At 43.8% G+C, this 19198-nt stretch overlaps 1 protein-coding gene across 2 annotated transcripts in view; it reads right to left on the bottom strand.

Annotated features, from left to right (window-relative positions):
- MFHAS1 (multifunctional ROCO family signaling regulator 1) overlaps window positions 1–19198 on the bottom strand; it is a 108538-nt gene that overhangs the window by 7019 nt on the left and 82321 nt on the right. For both annotated transcript variants that reach the window (XM_068971957.1, XM_068971958.1), the window contains exon 2: window positions 5814–5940. In XM_068971957.1, the coding sequence (XP_068828058.1) occupies window positions 5814–5940 (127 nt within the window). The remainder of the gene's footprint in view (window positions 1–5813; window positions 5941–19198) is intronic.

Below are 19198 nucleotides of genomic sequence, written 5' to 3'. Positions count from 1 at the left end.
TTACTGAGTTCTTCGTGTTGTATAGCAGGAAGTTCAATGAAGTCATCCTCTTACAGATCTAACTTGAAATAAAGATGCTGTACTACCGCACTCTGTACAGCGACAGTGTCAGTCGCTCAGTCGTGTCCAACTCTTTGCGACCCCACGGACTGTAGCCCACCAGGCTCTTCTGTCCATGGGATTTCCTAGGCAAGAATACTGGAGTAAGTAGCCATCCCCTTCTCCAGGGGATCTTCATGACCCAGGAATCAAACCCACGTCTCCTGCGTTGCAGGCGGATGCTTTACCACTGAGCCAACGGGGAAGCCCTGCTCTTAGTTAAACATTCTTGTATCTTCTCTATCTGTTCCTCTATTCTTTTTCCGAGATCTTGGATCACCTTTACTATTCCTCTGAATTCATTTTCAGGTAGCTTGCCTATATCTTCTTCACCTTAGCTGTTCCGGGGTCTTCTCTTGTTCCTTCATCTGGGACTTGTTTCTCTGCTGTTTGGGCTAACTCCCTGTCACTGCGGTTTCTGTTTTGCAGGACTGTAGTTCTTGCTTCTTCTGTGTGCTTCATGGTGGAGGAAGTTGGTCTAAGGGGAGAGGTGGGCAGCTGTGGGCTCAGGAGGACCTTAGGCAGCCTGTCTGCAGATGGGTGGAGCTGTGTTTCCATCTCTTTGGTTGTCTGGCCTGAGTCATCCCAGCCCTTGAACCTATAGGCTGTTGGGTGGGGCCAGGTCTTGGTGAAAAAATGGCAGCCTCCAGGAGGGCTCATGCCAATGAGTACTCCCCAAAACTACTGCTGAGAGTATCTTTGTCCCCACAGTGAGCCACAATCTCCACTCCACCCCCCACCACCTTCACAGGAAACCCTCCGATAGCAGCGGGCAGGTCTGGCCCCGGCTCTTGTGAGGTCACTGTGTTTTACCCTGGGTCCTGGGGCACATGAGTCTTGTGTTTTCCCTCCAAGAATGGAGTTTCTGTTTGCCCCAGTCCTGTGGAATTCCTACAATCAAACAAAGTCTTCAAAGCCAGATGCTCTCAGGGCTCCTCTTCCCAATGCCAGACCCCCAGGCTGTGGAGTCTGACAGAGGACTCAGAAGTTTCACTCCTATGGGAGAACCTCTGCATTACAATAATTTTCTACTTTTGTGAGTCAACCACCCAGGCGGGAATGGAATTTGATTTGATTGCAATTGTGCCCCTGTTCTACCATCTTGTTGTGGCATCTATATTTGTCTTTGGAGCTAGGATATCTGTTTTTGGTAGGTTCCAGTGTTTTGTTGTTGTTGTTCAGCAGTTAGCTGTGATTTTGGTGTTTTCATGAGTTGGAGTGAGCATGTGTCCTTCTACGCTGCTATCTTGTCTCTACCTATTGAATGTATCTCTCGTATGTCTAAAGGTAAAAGACATGTCTTAGCTATATTCATAGCTAACCTTCTAGATCCCATCTTTTAAATGAAAATCAGTAGACAAATTGAGTTAAACGGCAGTTTTTCAGAATATATACTTTGATAAAGGAAGGAAATCTGTTTGTAAATGAAAAAGAGAAATATTCTAAGGTATCTAAAAATGAAAGGCAAACAGCAAGCTGCCATTTCCCCAAAGAAGTTCACACTTCCCTTCCAAATTGGAATTTTAAGTATTTCAACCTGTAGAGCAATAAAATGGAGACAGGAATTCAGAGATAAAAGTTCTAAAAATAAATTTCTTCTACTTTCTCCTTGCTTTCCCCACTGAAAAAATATTTTTACCCCCTCTGATCCCTAATGACCAAGGCTCAGTACCCCTTTAATGTCCAGATTAAAGGTCAGTGAGGTTGCCTCTCAGAAGTTCTGAAGGGGAAATGTGAGGGAGGGATATGTTAATTAACTAGGTAATGGGAATCCTTTCACAGTGCATGTGGATATCAAATCACAATGTACCCTTTAAGTATCTTACAATTTTATTTATCAATTTTACCCTAGTAAAGCTAAAAAAAAAAAAAATCACTGGTTGCCAAGGGTTAAAAGTGGAGGCAGGGATAAACGGGGAGCACAGAGGATTTTCAGGGCAGTGAAAATATTGTGTGTGATACTGCAATGCGTCATTGCAGTATCACATCATTCTATATTTGTTCAAACCCATGAAATGTACAACACCAAGTGTGAATCCTAATATAAAAAATGGACTTCAGGTGATAAGGAGGTGTCCATGTAGGTTCATCACCTGGGACAAATGTTCCCCCCTGGTGGGAGATGTGGTTGGTGGGGGAGGCTGTGTGTGTGTGGCTGGGGGATTTATGGAATCTTTCTGGGCCTTGTGCTCCATTTCACTGTGAACCTAAAACTGCTCTAAAAAACTAAAGTCGGGGTTTTAAAATATTGTGCCCTATACTTTAAAAGAAAAAGAGTTCTGAAGGAACTCATTCTCTCCAAGAAACACCATTTCCCTTCTATCGTCCAGTAAACAGAGGGGGAAGTGGGGGAAGCAGGTCAGTTCACTGCCCTTAGACAGCACTGGGCCAGGGATAACAAGTGTTCATATGAATTTCTTTAAAACTCACAAATCTCTTTAATACCAACACAGCAGGGAGCAAGGCCATAACTGAAAGTGGCAGTAAAAATATTTATTTTCTGCATAGAGCCGGGTATTGTATTAGACAGAAGCAACTGCATGTGGGCATGAAATTTCTCTTTGAAATGATGAAAATGTTCTAGGATGAGACTGTGACGATAGTTGTCCAACTCTATAGATATATGAACCATTAAATAGGCACCTTTTATGAAAGTATACAGATAAAGCTTTAAAAAATGTATCAGAATCCATATTCTTTAGGATGAGAAGTTTTCAAAGCAACCCAGCAAATCTGCTACTAAATGAACTTTCATCTCATCTCGAAGGCAGATATCTTTGAAAATCAGCCCAGGATCACCAGAGTACGGAAATACTCATATTTCTGTCTGATAATCAGCAAAGGCACCAAGGAGTCGGCACCAAGGAGTCACTCAGACACTAGGTTTCTCCCTGGAGGGTGAGGTGTATGAGGACAGGCATTCCATTCAATTCATGTAACCTCTTCCCAATGAAATGCTGGTAGAGATTTCACCATTACCCAAAGTGACTTAATGAGAGTAAGTCACTCTTTTTTTAATCACTACTTACTCTTTATTTTCTCTCTGCAGGGGAACAAAACAGCTAGAAATTTTTAAAAAATGATAAGGAAGATCCAATCAAATAATAGTCATCAGTGGTTTCTGCTTGTAAAGCTCAGCATAGCACCATTAATTTACATGTGGTCTGAGGCAGGTTGTTAATGACCAGTCTCATTTGACCTATAAGGGAAAGGCACAAAATGGTCAAACAGGGAATTAGTGATGGACAGGGAAGGCTGGCATGCTGCAGTCCATGGGGTGGCAAAGAGTGGGACACTACTGAGAGACTGAACTGAACTGAAACTGGTCAAAGAGCTTAGAATGCCTCTTTAAAAAATACTAAGATCTAGATCAATGACCTAAGAATCGGGTGATTATTCTGGCTTTCCTGGGATGGTTCTGGTTGGTGCCTGTTGTCCTTGCATGATTACTAAGAATTTCTCCTGAAGATGAGACTTGCTGGCCTCCTACCTGGGAGCCATGGGGCCGGGGGTGGGCGGGAGAACTTCAGTGAGGAGAACGTCCAGCACACACACTCGAGGACCATCTGAGGGACTCTTGTTTCTTAAAGCCTAGTGCCTAGCCCTAGAACTTCTGACACCCATGCCTTATCAAGGAAGTCTGATCTTGACCATCGACCTGCGTTTCAGGGGATGAGAGAGTCATGAAAGGTTACTCTCTAGTGACTTGCCTAAGTTAACTGGGGCTGGAGTTGCAAAACCCAGGCAGTAACTCCAGTCTCCCCATTTCTGCTGCCTGCTGAGACCCCGAGTCTCAGGCTTAGACCCATGCTGTGTGGACCTAAGGACCACCTGCTGGGACAGTTTTCCTCATCGGTTTCCAAATCTCCCACATTTGGTACACTGCTGTCCACTTGTAAATTAGAGCCTACACTGGGGTCATGCAGGGCCTGTTGGTTTATATTTTGTTCTCCAGAATGTTCCTTTATTTAGAATTGAGAGTTACCCTCTAAACCTACCATCCATTCTATGAGACCCCTTTTAAAAGAACCCATTTCAGAACAAAACTATTCACAGAGCTGGGTCCAAAGCAGGTCAGTCACTAAAGGTATCCCCTCCAGCATCTCGATGTCTCAGGCCATGAGGCTCTGATTACCCAAGACTTTAAAGCTGCTTGTTCATATCAGGTATAAGAAACTGGGTGAGAGGGGAGCTGATAGCATTTCTGCAGGACATCAGGAGCCCATGAAAAGACACCGATAACAGCAGCTCAGGGCCACTGTGGTTTCTGAACACATGGATATTTTAACTCCGACCTCGATCTCGCCTACTAAATGCCACATAGTTATGACAAACAATACATTACCATCTCTCCTGCCTCAGGAAAATCTATACCCATGCAGAGTCTATTGAACAGTCGTTTCCCTCCATCCCAGACCTTGCTGTTTCTGTAAGATCCTTTTATCCTCACCCTATCTGTAAGAGAGGGACCAGCGGAGACCAATTCAAAGAATGGTAACATTTTGCTTGCTATGCTCAGGACTGGGGAATGGTCATTAAATAAGAAAAGCTGTAGAATATTCCTGCTTGGGTACTATGTAATCCTAACAAGCACGTCAAGGTCTCACGGGATCAACATACTATTCATATACTAGTGATGAATTAACACTATGTACATGTTAACCTTCAAAAGCATTCTGAAGAGAAGAGCTTGAGAGAAGTTTCCCTTGGGTGTTCAGTGATGTTTTCCAGCAAAGATGGATTAGGGATATTCTGTGTAATGAGTCAGCTGCTTTAGAGAAAAGGGGGCAGCTGCGAATGCATGAGAAAGCCCCTGCAGACCCCCACTCTGCAGACCCTTGGAGGGTCGAGAGACATGAGTTCCTATCACCCAAGCTCTCAGGAATGCAGCCTCATAGCAAGTTTCTCAGGATGCATGACAGGTCACCATTCTCCAGTGTGAACTTTCCAACCTCCCTACACAAAGCTCAGATATGGGGCAAAAAAAAAAAAAATTCTGTATGCTCAACTAAGAAGAAAAATGGAAATTTCCTTCATGAATCCTTTGCTCATATCACCCAGATGACCAGGGATGGCTACTTTTCAAGATTTGCAGTAGAAAGAAAGGTATTTCATCTCAGTGTAAAAGTGGCCTGTTGGGTTCTTAACACTACAGAAAAAGCCAAACAGATGAGTTAACCTAAATTCATCATCTGAGTTTAACGCTATATGAAAGTTCACACAGGTATGTTCTGTGTCTTTAAGTCAATTTTGGGGAGGGTTTGGGCAAACTATACAGCCTCTGATTGTCAGGACTGATAGAGAATCAGAGACCCACAGGCAAAAAAGGGGTCCACTTCAGGTTTCCTACAGCTTTTCTTACTTAGTGAGCTCTCACTGTTTTCTGAAGCAATGGCAGAATTAAAAGGAAACACTGCTCTCTTTGGTTGCATTATACCTGCAAGTATACTAAAAAATAGTCATATACTTTAAATGAGTGAGCTGTATAATATGTGGATAATATCTCAAGAAAGCGATTTTAAAATGCTCTAACTTTTATGAGCAAAAGAAAACCACAAGTAACAAAACATGAAAGCTCCTAGTTTGTTGTATAAGCCATGGTTTTGCTATCACCCAGAAAACTAGGTCTGCCCCGGGAGGCGGGCTTTTTTGTTCTTACAATGACTGAGGCAGGTCCAAGAGTGAGGGACGGGGGCTACGGGATCAGAACTCACTTGGAACACGGGCTGATCACAGTTGGTGTGGGTGGGTAAACCAAGGCAACATTCACTCGCTCGCTGCCGTTCTTGGGGCAGATGATCTCTGCCACTCCTTCTGGTCTGGGCTGACTCAGCAACTCCCCTGCAGGCAGAGAGAGAAACATGCATCAATGAGCGGGGTATACATAGCTTGTATGAAAGTTCTTGTGAAAACCTACTCACAAAGTATCAATCAGCCTAGTAGCTTTTGGTGTTGTGTATGCACGTGTATGTTTGTGTCTGCACACATCCAAATCTGTGCTGTGCTTACTCTCTCAGTTGTGGCCAACTCTTTGCTACAACATGGACTGTAGCCCGCCAGGCTCCTCTGTCCATGGGATCCTCCAGGCAAGAATACTGGAGTGAGTTGCCATGCCCACCGCCAGAGGATCTTTGCAACCCAGGGATCAAACCCAGGTCTCCCGAACTGCAGGTGGATTCTTTACCATCTGATCTACCAGGGAAGCCCTAATGAGTGAGACTGCCTTCAAAAAATGGGGCCACCTTGTGACTTCCCTGGTGGTCTAGTGGTTAAGACTCTGCGCTTCCACTGCAGGGGACACAGGTTCTATCCCTGGCCGGGGAACTAAGACCCCACATGCTATAGCAATTAATAAATACAGGTTTGAAAAACAAACACAAATGGGACCACGACAGAGAAGAATCCAGCACTTGGGGGTGGGGGGAACAGGGGAGGTAGGAAGGAGAGAGAGTCAGAGAACAATCAATCAATCAGAGCAAAACAGCCTCTGTCCTTAGAACATTCTCCACGGTGAGGCAGACAAGCTGCTAATGGTGGTGGTGGTAAGGCCACCGTTCCAGACAAAGACAGCATCTGCCGCTATTTTCCTCACCTTCCTTTCCACAGACGGGCTCCAGAGATCTGTATCTAGACGTCGCGGCAAACTGACCCAGGGTCCCTGGAGCCCCAGAGAGGCAGAGCTGCCGAGGAGGCATTCGTAATTAGGATCTGGGCAGATGGGAGTCGAGGCAGCCTTGCAACAAAGCCCTGCGTTAATGATCTGGAAGGGCATTCAACTAAAGGTGTGTTATCAAGGTAAACAGCCCAGCTTCAAGCTGGCAAGAGGATTTCCTGGGTAGGCAGGTGTGCAGGTTTGAAAGGACCAACACAATGCTTTCTTATGAGTCATGGGAGCTAGTAAAAACAGATAATTCACTTACTGGATTACCACAAGCCCCAAAGGAAATCTGCGTACTTGCCCTGGATACAATCTCTCCAACCAGATCATCAAATCCCCCCTAAGACCCCCAGCGATGCCTTCGGTTTCCTCCCCACCATCCACTTAACCAGGAGCACCCTGACCTTTCTCTCTTTTCATGGTCAGCATGGTGCTCTTGCTCAGAAAAATTCAAAAAATAGATTTTGGTGGACAATGGTGCCAAATCCCCCTACTTAGAGAGTAAATAAACCAAAGAGACAAATCATATGCCAACTGGGGAAAGATGCTACTGCAAATAAAACACTGACTCTGTGACAGCCATCACTTGTATTACTGATTTGAAATTCTAGGGAACCAGAGTGTATGCCAACATGTGAGGATAAAAACCAAAAATCCTTTGCCTCAAAATCCATATCTAAACATCTCACCTTTAGCAGAACTCACATTGATAGAGCATAACCATGTGCCAGCACTGAACAGACAGCTTTAAATATACATCTCATTTCATCTTTACAATGTTACTATAAGGTTTATCCTCATTCTGCAAAAGTGAAAAGTGTGAAAGTGTTAGTTGCTCACTTGTATCTAACTCTTTGAGACCCCATGGACTGTAGCCAGCCAGGCTCCTCTGTCCATGGAATTATCCAGGTAAGAATCTGTAGCCGGTTGCCATGCCCTCTTCCAAGAGATCTTCCCGACCCAGGGATTGAACCCAAGTCTCCCACATTGCAGGCAGATTCTTTACCATCTGAGCCATGGGGAAGGCTGTTTTGTAAAAGAGGAAGCTAATATGCAGGGAGGTTATGTGATGTACCTAGAGTCAAGCCTAGGCAGGGACTGACTGGGGAATGTGACCTGGGGAGCCCATCTCTGGGGCTCGTCCCCCGCACCCCCGCAAGGTGGAGACTGCTGCTTTACTCCAGAACACATCTTTCCTAGAAAAGTAGTCCAAAAATGAACTAAGTATTGACATATTTGTACTGTTATGAAAGACAACTATTTCCTGATTTGAACATTCTTATATGGCTTTGAACAATATGAATCTAATGTAATTTGAGTTTCTTAACCCAGCTAAGGGCTTGCAGGAGACAAAAGGGATGCAGGTTTGATCCCTGGGTCGGGAAGATCCCCTGCAGGAGGGCATGGCAGCCCACTCCAGTATTCTTGCCTGGAGAATCCCATGGGCCAAGAAGCCTGGGCGGCAATGGTTCATGGGGTCGTACAGAGGCAGACAATACTAAAATGGCTGAGCATGCACAACCAAACTAATATAAACACCAAATGACTGCAAAAGCTAATTTAGCATCATTAGCTTGTATCATGGATACATGGTATCTGACACCAGCTAGGAAAAGATCTCAAATTATAAAGAGGAAAATTAAAAACATAAACATTAAATGCTCTCGAAGTCATAAAATGAACCAAAGTAAAAGTATGTTACACCAGACTGAGCCTTGGAAGTCATCCAGTCCAAATACCACTTTATGAGTCAGAAGCTCTCTGAATTTAACAGATTTGCTCCAAATCCCACAGAGAGCTTTAAACCAACCAACTGACCACGTACCATGGGGCTACAACTGTCCCAAGAGGATGTTCTGAACCACTCATGCCTGTTAACATCCCCACTCCTGGGCCGCCCTCCCCTGCTTCCTCACCTGATACTTTCGATTTCTACTTTCTGTCCCAAGGTTACTCCCAAGGCTTGAACCTAGACTGGAGATCTCTGGCTTCCCCTGAGAACTCTCTCCCGGTTAAAATTTTCACACAGGCTTGGCTCCTTCTGCCTGCAGCTGCCTAAGAGCCCAGGATAACAAATGCAGACAGTAAGCCCCCACCCTGGCTTCCCCGATTTCTCAGTGGTGAAGAATCCACCTGTAATATAGGAGATGCGGGTTCGATACCTGGGTCTGGAAGATCCCCTGGAGGAGGAAATGACAACCCATTCCAATATTCTTGCCTGAAAAAACCCCATGGTCAGAGGAGCACGGTGGGCTACACTCCTAAGAAAGGTTTGCAAAGAGTCAGACACGACTGAACTTCTGAGCCCACAGGGCACAGACCCCTGCCCCAGGCTGTGGTTCCTGCACAGCTGGCTTCCTTGCTGGGGGTACTGTAGATTTTGGTGAGAAGACCAGCTTGCCAGAGAATTTGAAATAACTTCCAGTTGACTATTAAGCACTGGCTATCAGCTTCTCTAAATCAAGAGCTTTATGCTCCCCGCCCCAGATTTCCAGACTCAGAAAGGTCTAGGTAACTGGTTTTGCTTGGGTCCTACCCCAGCAGTGCTCCCAGCCATTGAAACAGTTGGAAAGTTGAAGGCATCAAGAAATTTCACGCATATGAAAAAGTCACTTGAACTGTGGAAGACAGAGCAAGAAACAGAATCGCTCACAAGCTCCAGGACACATGTGCACTCAAATAAGCTACTGTACGGGGCCAGGATTCTGAGGATTTAAGAAATGTGTCCAGTTGCTAAATTAAGAAAGTAAGAAAAATAGCCTTTTCCTCCCCACTAAAAAACCCCCCAAACTAATCAATAATACAGAGAGTGGTTCCTAATGTGTTAGCTACTTAAAATAGAAGCTAATCAGCTCAAATTTCCGTAACACAAACTTGATTTTCAAACAAAAGCAGGGCTATTGGTTGAGCATCTAATTAGTGGGGCTTCTCTGATAGCTCAGTTGGTAAAGAATCTGGCTGCAATGCAGGAGACCCAGGTTCGATTCCTGGTCAGAAAGGTCTGCTGGAGAAAGGAAAGGCTACCCACTCCAGTATTCTGGCCTGGACAATTCCATGGACTAATATAGTCCATGGGGTTGCAAAGAATTGGATACGACTGAGCGACTTTCACTTTAGGGAGATCTTACAGTGTGAGGAGGGCAGGGATACAGGAGTCTAATGCCAGGACTTTGAGGGGGCGGGTTCAGGCATTAGAGAGAATCAAGTACATGAAAAGAAGAACGATGTACTTACTGTGTGTGCCCCAAAGGAAGTTATGAGATGCTAGAGAATGAATGCGAAGGACAGACTAATAAGAAGGACAGAAGGACAGTCCTGATTTGCAGGACTGGAAAAGACCTGGAAGTGTGGCAATTTTAGATTCATGATGCATCTGTTACTGCTAGCAAACGCTAATAAAAAGAAATTCCAAAGTTGGTGGGAACTGCAAAATGACATGTTATATTCACAGAAAATGTGTTACCAATAGAGTAAGGAGAAATATACATGTGACCTGGTATATTTCCATTTTTAGGGATTTGCTTCAAGGAATCGGTCTTTCTTTCTGGCAAAAATTATACAATGACTCTTCATAGCAACACTGTTTATATAACAGTGAAAACCTGGTAACCATCTCAAATGTTCAACAAAGAGGAAATGATCACAAATTATGACACAATTCAGCAGACAGAATTCTCTGTAGTCATATGAAACAGTGAAAACTTGGTAACCGTCTCAAATATTCAGTGAAGGGGAGATGATTATGACACAGTTCAGAAGACAGAATTCTCTGTAGTCAATAAAAACAGACTGATATTTCTATGTAGAAAGTAAATTTGAAAGTGCATTCTCATTAGAAACATAAGCTGATAAGGAACACAAATGGATTTGGAGTGAAATGGGTCATTCAGGCCTAAAGGTCCTCAGGTAATTCATTTTTATGCTTGAGTCAATTAAGAAAAAGACTAAGTGTGCTTCACACTGATGGGAGGTGCCAGCTTTAAATGCTGGTGCTTTCTCCTCTGTTGGCAATTTTCTATTCATGTAGGGTCTTCATACAGTCTTCCTGAAGAAGCAAAAATCTGGCCAGATGAGTAGACCACTACATCCACTGAGGCTAAAGTCTACAGTCTCTTAGTGACCATTAAAGTTATGAAAAGCTATTCTTAATTACTCTGTCTCAAGACTTCTGGTGTTAAAATGCTACTGAACTCTCATCAGCTGTTTTTCCCCCGTGAAAGGATAGAAAATCAAGTTTTATTATGACTTACCTTTAAACAACAGGAGATAAGTGAAATGAGCTTGTCTTTTTTCTGCTTATTATCAGAATTCACAAATATTGGCACATTAAGCAAAATACTGAAAGTGTATCACTCTGACGACCCAAACCACAATATTTCAAAATGCCCAAACCTGTCTTTTACCGTGCAAATAAAACCCGCTTCCTGATCCAGGAAGTTCTGAGTTATGAACATCCCTCAAAACAGAAAAAGTGGTCTGGAAATTTTAAAATAGGCAATTATATAGGTTCTATTAAACAAGGAATTATCTAGATTTCGAGGCCTCTTTGAGCTGGAATAGTCCAAAGTTCACTCCTCCACTGCCCAAAGTCCGCTGCTGTCTTTTAATTAAACGTGACTCTGGATGAGGCGCAATGATACACAAATACATGTTCCCACATCCCCTCAGGGCAAAGGCAGCATCCTCAGAAACCAATGAGCAGGAAGGCTTCCACTCTGCAAGTGCACAGAGTTATCAGAGAAGCAAAAATGGGAGAACTCCACGGTCACTTTTATATGGAAGACGAGAGCCAGAGAAAAATAAAAGGACATCTCATCTTAAAACAGAATAAAACCTAGAAAGTATATACACAGGAGGAGTAAAAAAGTAAGTTAGTGTAGCCACTATGGAAAACAGTATAGAGGTTCCTCAAAAAATTAAAAATAGAACTACCCTATGATTCCATATTTACACTCCTGGGTATGCATCTGGGAAAACACTAATTTGAAAAGATACATGCACCTAATTTTCATAGCAGCAATGTTTATAATGGCTAAGATGTGAAAGTAACCCAGGAGCCCATCACCAGCTAACTGGATAAAGAAGATTTAGTGTATACACACAATGGAATGTTAGTTGATCATAAAAAAGAATGGAACGTTGCCATTTGGAGCAACATCAGTGGACCTAGCAAATATTATGCTTCGTGAAATAAGTCAGAGAATGAAAAACAAATACTGTATGATACCACTTATATGTGGAATCTAAAAAATACAAACAAATGTACATAGCAAAACAGAAACACTCCCAGGTTCAGAAAACAAACTAGTGGTTACCAGATGGAAGAGGGAAGGGGAGGGACAATTTAAGAGTAGGAGATTAATAGATACAAAATAATATACAGAAAATAGATAAGCAACAAGGATATACTGTAAGCCCTGGGAATTATAGCCATTGTCTCATAATTACATATAATGGAGTATAATCTAAAAAATGAATCTCTACACTGTATACCTGAAACTAACATAAACTGTAAATCAAGTGCACTTGAATAAAAACATAAAAACATGCCACTGTGCACACTCAAGAGCATGAGAAAAGGGAGCAGAAGCAATCTCTTGATACCTGTTGGTTCCCACTAAACCAGCTTTTGCAGGTCTGGCTGCCTGATTCTGTCTCAGGGGAGGGTCCCCAGGGCTGAGCCTCCTCACAGCACTGTGGCTGGGAGGCTCCAGGTGGGCCGCTGCTCTGAAGAGAGTTGGTTGTACATTTTGGTAGTCCTGATTTTTTAAAAAATCCACTGTGATGATGAATTAATGACTTTTTAAGAAGAGAAACTGACACGTAGGAAGTAACACAGTGAGTCCATGTCAAGAGCAGCAACAGACCTGGTCCCTCTATCCCCAAGCCCAGGACTGGATCCATCACCAGCCAACATCTTTATCACGAGGTAAAAACCAGGCACAGCTATGGAAACATGCTTTTCCCAACTTCTGAAAGTACCTTAAATGGCCATTTTATAATAGCCAATTGGAACAAATGGAAAAAAACGTTTTAAAACCAAGTGATTTACGTCACAAAATGTCACTGAACGTGGTCTTTTCTATCATATTTAAATGAAAGGTGAAATTTATAAGTAAATTTAAAATCAGAATGAATTAAAGGTAATGTGGCTTTGGAACTGTTTTTGGAAATCTTAACATAACCTTTAAGTATACAGGAGACACAATAACTTAACAGGCAGGAAAGACTTTACTGGCAAAAGAAATCTTGGTATAAATTAGATATGAAACAAAAGAGGAAAATTTATGTCCTAGGTCTGGTTCTGCTAATAAGTTCACCATTCATTCAACAGGTACACAACCACCACCAACTAATGCGGGACAGGCAGCACCAGAGACTCTAAGAGAACAACGGGGAATAAGGTAGACAACGGCCCCTGATTTCATAAAGCTTAGAGTCTAGGAGGAAGACTGGTAAGAAAAAAACTGCGTAACTGCTTAAAACCTCATTACACAGATCATTAAAACAGGGTAATGAGAGAGAGACTGGGTTGCCTGAGATGGCTCTCCGAGTTGGTGACGTTAAAGCTGAAATCTGAATGAGGAGGAGAATCAAACCATGGGAAGAACATTCCAGGCAGAGGAAACCATTAATGCAAAATCATGAAAGTAGGAAGATGCTTGGTTGCCCAGAGAAGAGTCTAGATTGTGGGGTGAAGGAGAAGCATGACAAGAGGAGGAAGGAAGGGAGTGAGGCCCAGACACTGGGGACTCTGCAGACCAGGGGGAAATGTTTGGACTTTATTCTAAGTGGTAAAGAGCCATGGTGAAGGTTTTAAGTGCAAGGAGATCCAACCAGTCCATTCTAAAGGAGATCAGCCCTGGGTGTTCTTTGGAAGGAATGATGCTAAAGCTGAAACTCCAGTACTTTGGCCACCTCGTGTGAAGAGTTGACTCATTGGAAAAGACTCTGATGCTGGGAGGGACTGTGGGCAGGAGGAGAAGGGGGCGACAGAGGATGAGACGGCTGCATGGCATCACCGACTCGATGGACGTGAGTTTGAGTGAACTCCGGGAGTTGGTGATGGACAGGGAGGCCTGGTGTGCTGCGGTTCATGGGGTCACAAAGAGTCGGACACAACTGAGTGACTGAACTGAACTGAATGGCATCTGATCTGAGAAGATCACTCTGGCTGCTGTGTAAGGACAGCAAAATGAGGGCAGGGGGACTCGAGGCTCACAGATGAGCCCAGGGGAGAGGTGGTAGAGGCCTGGTCTGGAGAGGAGCCCTCAGAGATGGAGAGGCTGCTGTGTTCTGTAGGCAGTCAGCAGAACTTCCAATGACTTGGATGTGGAGGTAAGAGGCAGAGAATAACCAAGGATAATTCCAAATCTTTGGTCTGGGAAGGTGACAGCTGGTGGTGCTACTTGTGAGACTGAGAGAGAAGTGACTTGTGGGAAGGAGAGAAATTAGGAGCTCTCCTTTAGTCCAGTTAGATCTGACTGTTAGACAAACATGGTAATACATAATAAGTGTACGATTACTTGTTCAACTCTGGACTTTGGGGGAAAGGTTAAGGCTCGAGGTAGAGATTCGGCAGAAATCAGCAAACATGCGATCGGTGAAGGCATGAAAGTGAATGGGGTCACCCAGGAAAGTGAGTAGACAGAGAAGCAAAAGGAACTGGAGACGGAGCCTGGGGTGCTCCTAGCTGATGGCTGAGAGAAGAGAAGCCAGCCAGGAACTGCCACAAGGCAGGAGAACGTGGCTTCACAAAAGAAACCAGACCCCTTCAAGAAAAGGGGGTGACCAGCTGTACCAAATTCTGCTGGGTGGACAAGCAAAGGAACAACAGACATGGGGCCACTGGGTTTGGAGGTGACCGGAGCCTTTGACAGAAGGTGGGGACGGGTGTGTGACTGATGAGGCCTGGGGAAAGAATGGGAGGTGGAAATGGGGTCCACAGCCAGCAACAATTTTCCAAGAAGCTGTGAGTTATGTTGTACTTCCCACACCCAAAAAACGGAACTGAGGAGATGGCCTTGTTCATCTCTGAGTTTCTTCCAGCTCTAAGGCTCTGTGTCTGACTACTAAAGTGTAGATGGAGCAGTGAGTGAGCGAATGAAAGATCACAAGGCTTAGAGGACAAAAAAGAGAAAGGAGCCCAGCACAAAGGCCCTGGAGGCCAATGTGATGAACTGCAAACGAAGCAACTGGCAAGGGGTTAGCCTCTAAAATATACAAACAGCTCATGTAGCTCAATATAAAAAACAAACAACCCAATCAAAACATGGTGGCTCAGAGGTTAAAGCGTCTGCCTGCAATGCAGGAGATCTGGGTTCGATCCCTGGGTCAGGAAGATCCCCTGGAGAAGAAAATGGCAACCCACTCCAATATTCTTGCCTGGAGAATCCCATGGACAGAGGAGCCTGGTGGGCTACAGTCCACGGGGCCGCAAAGAGTCAGACATGACTGAGCGACTTCACTTTCACTTTCTAAGGAGACATCTCAACAAAGAAGACATACAGATGGCCAAAAAGCCCATGAAAAGATACTCAACATCACTAATTATTAGAGCAACACAATTCAAAACTATTAATACAATGAGGTATCCCCCTCACATCAGTCAGATTGACCATCATCAAAAAATCTACAAACAGTAAATGCTAGAGAGGGTGTGGAGAAAAGGGAACCTTTCTACACTGTTGGTGGGAATGTAAATTGGTATAGCCACTATGGAGAACAGTACGGAATTTCCTTAAAAACTAAAAATAGAACTACCCTATCACCCAGCAGTCCCACTCCTGCACTTACACCCAGATAAAACCATAATTGCAAAAGATAACATGCACCCCAGTGCTTACTGCAGCACTATTTACAACAGCTAAGACATGGAAGCAATTTAAATGTCCACTGACAGGAGCAGCTAAAGAAGATGTGGTACATATATACAATGGAATATTACTGCCATAAAAAAATAATGCCGTTTGTAGTAACATGCATGGACCTAGAGACTGTCATGCATAGTGAAGTCAGAGTAAGACAATATCATATCACTTATATAATCTAAAAAAAAAAATAGTACAAATGAACTTATTCACAAAATAGAGGCAGGGTTACAGATGTAGAAAACAAACTTATGGTTACCAGTGGGGGAGGATAAACTGGAAGTTTGGGATTAACATGTACACTCCATTATTGTATAAAGATAATTAATAAGGACCTACTGTATAGCACAGGGAACTCTACTCAATACTCTAACACTCTATATGGGAAGAGAATATAAAAAAACAGTAAATATATGTATAACTGGTTCACTTTGCTATACACCTGAAACTAACACAACATTGTAAATCAATGATACGCCACTAAAAGTTCAAAAAGACAAAAATAAATCAGTCTAAAGCACTTTAATCACAGCAATCACCTCAGTATATATGAAACTGCTGATCGCAGAGAAATGATACAAAGCAGTTTGGTTCTGGAATTAGCCTTAGTTCCGATCTTGGCTAAGAGTTACTGGCTCTATGGTTCAGCCTACCCAGGAGACAGAAACCACAGACTAAGGTTTAATATAAATAATTATTAACCTATTACAAGGGATTCACTACCAAGGGGAAAGAGAATTCTACAGAATATGCCAAGGCTGAGGGAGAAGAACCAAGGAAGAAGGGCTTGGGCATGGGGGAGCCCCTGGCCAGGCCAAGAGTCAGACCTCATGAGCTGGGGTGGGGTGGGGTGCAGCCCCTGGGTCTCCCCTGGGTCGGGGAGAAGACCGCTGGGCTGCCCAGGCCAGACTAGTTCACAGTCAGGTGGCTGAAGCCAGCAGCGGACTGTCCTCTGGGTGCTGACAAAATTCCCCAGGAAGCTGTCTTTTGGGGGAAGGTGGGGAGAATGCTGTTGAAATGAGGCTAGATGGGGGCGCCAACTGGAGTCCCTGAAAAGCTGCCCCCACTGGGTGCTGCTGAGTTAATGAGAAAGCCAGCTAGGCCACCCTCAAAACGCTCTGGGGAGGTCCCCTGGGAGTTACTGCTGAACTCACCAGGAAACTGGGGTACCCCTAGATTCAGCAGGCATCTTTCTGCTCGGTCACAGGGAAGTCAGCTGGGGTGCCCACAGCTCTTGCCCGGCACCTGGCCATACTGTATACTCTTAGGGCACTCTGAGACTTCAAGAAGGGTTCCCTAAACTTCAGGGATTCTGCATTCCTCCTGTGAACACTTTGCTTTTGGCTCAATTTGTTCCTCTTGGAAATATGTCAGACTGATCGGACCACTTAATAATCGGACACATCCTAAGTTATGAATTCCGAAGGCAGCTGCAAAAACTCACACCATCAGACATGTGAATCTCTTCCAGAACTGTTTTCATTTCACCATTTAGTCATGTCACTCTTCAAAATGTCAAAACCCAATGAGTTCTAGGCAAGTTAACAGTGTAAAGGCATTTCTGTCTCCAAGATCTGTTGCATTCTCAAGTTCAGTTTTGATTCTTAATGCTGGGACTTTGTTTTTAAAAAATCACTCAGAAATGCCCTTCTGTGCCTTGAAGCTTTGGGGACAATTTTAAAGTCTTATCATTAAGAGAGTACAACCTACAACAAGCCTACAGAAGCAGGCCAGCTGGGGTTCTTAGAGATGACCTTGAACTACAGGTACAAACTCAGTACCTACCTTCAGCGAGTTTTCATGTTCTGTCATTAGGCTGCCCTGAACAAACAAAATTTCAACACTTCAGCTTCTTCCCAGCACCCTCCAAGCTGGTAACAGTGGTGACGGTTACAGGCAGGAAGAAAAACAAACACCACGCTGCTGATGCCTTCTTTGACGTATTCAATTCAATAAAAATGATGCTAACCTGTGAAGCCCTCAGACACTCCTGATGAGTAATTCAATGGAAGCCAAGCCTCCCCCTGCAAAGCGGGGCACAGATGACGCACACTTTGAATTTTTCCTTTTTTGCTCAGTGTTCCCCTGGGAGCAGACAAACCCAGCCTTTCCTTGTTTAACCCAATTCGGGACAGAAGATGATTGTCCTCATAGTTATGTTTGCTTTTAATTACATAAAGCTTTTTGTTTGAGGGACAGAAGGAGGTGACTAAGCGTCTTGGGTATGCTCCACTATGAAGAATGGCATTTGGTTCCACTAAGAAGAATGGCATTTGGTCCAAGGCGTCTCCTGGATGGATCATCACACAGGTCTCTTCTGGATCAAAACAGCTGGGACCTCAGATCAAGCATTTGGCAAAAGTTCAACCAAGGAGGGAAAAAAAAACTGCTGACAAAATTTCTTTGCAGATCTTCTTCCCTCACATCACAAGCGTACACTTCCTCTTAATGTCTTTTTTCCTTCTTCTTCATTTTTATGTTTTTATTTGCACACATGCTACCCTCTGCACCATTCTTCCTCACACTCAGAACTTTGACATTCCCACTTCTATTCCGCCCCCTGCCATTTCCATTACTTGTAGTGAAACAAGAGACCCCATCCTCTCCTCCTCCTCCAGGATGTTTTTCTGTCTAGACTCTCTCCACCTGCTGAGAGAGTCCTAGGGTCCCCAGGGAGTTTTCTTGCCCAAGTGTCCACCCCAGCATTGGGACAAGATGCCTGGGAGAAACTTGGAGAAGGTTCCCTTTTGAAGTGCAAGGCCCCATCAGACACATATTCCTGGGGGCCAGGATAAACATCCTGGGACAGCAGGTGAATGTGGCTCCCATGGCACTTATTAATATGTAGAAAAATTCCTCCAGAGAGGTTGCCAGAATCTGGAGTTTGGAAAGAGCAAAAAATAGTGAAATAAAAGATTGACTTATATCACAGAAAATGGGACAAAGAACTAAACAGACATTTCTCCAAAGAAGATATACAGATGGCTAACACACATGAAAAGATGCTCAACATCACTCATTATCAGAGAAATGCAAATCAAAACCACAATGAGGTACCATCTCACTCCGGTCAGAATGGCTGCTATCCCAAAGTCTACAAACAATAAATGCTGGAGAGGGTGTGGAGAAAAGGGAACCCTCTTACACTGTTGGTGGGAATGCAAACTAGTAAAGTCACTATGGAGAACAGTGTGGAGATTCCTTAAAAAATTGGAAATAGAACTGCCATATGACTCAGCAATCCCACTGCTGGGCATACACACCAAGGAAACCAGAATTGAAAGATACACATGTACCCCAATGTTCATTGCAGCACTGTTTACAATAGCCAGGACATGGAAGCAACATCAATGTCCATTGGCAGACAAACAGATAAGAAAGCTGTGGTACATATACACAATGGAGTATTACTTAGCCCTTAAAAAGAATACATTTGAATCAGTTCTAATGAGGTGGATGAAACTGGAGCCTATTATACAGAGTGAAGTAAGTCAGAAAGAAAAACACCAAGACAGTATATTAATGCATGTATATGGAATTTAGAAAGATGGTAACAATGACCCTGTATATA

This window comes from Capricornis sumatraensis, chromosome 4 (assembly GCF_032405125.1).
Source record: "Capricornis sumatraensis isolate serow.1 chromosome 4, serow.2, whole genome shotgun sequence".
NCBI classification, from domain to species: Eukaryota; Metazoa; Chordata; class Mammalia; order Artiodactyla; family Bovidae; genus Capricornis; species Capricornis sumatraensis.
This window is presented reverse-complemented; position numbering and strand designations above follow the sequence as displayed.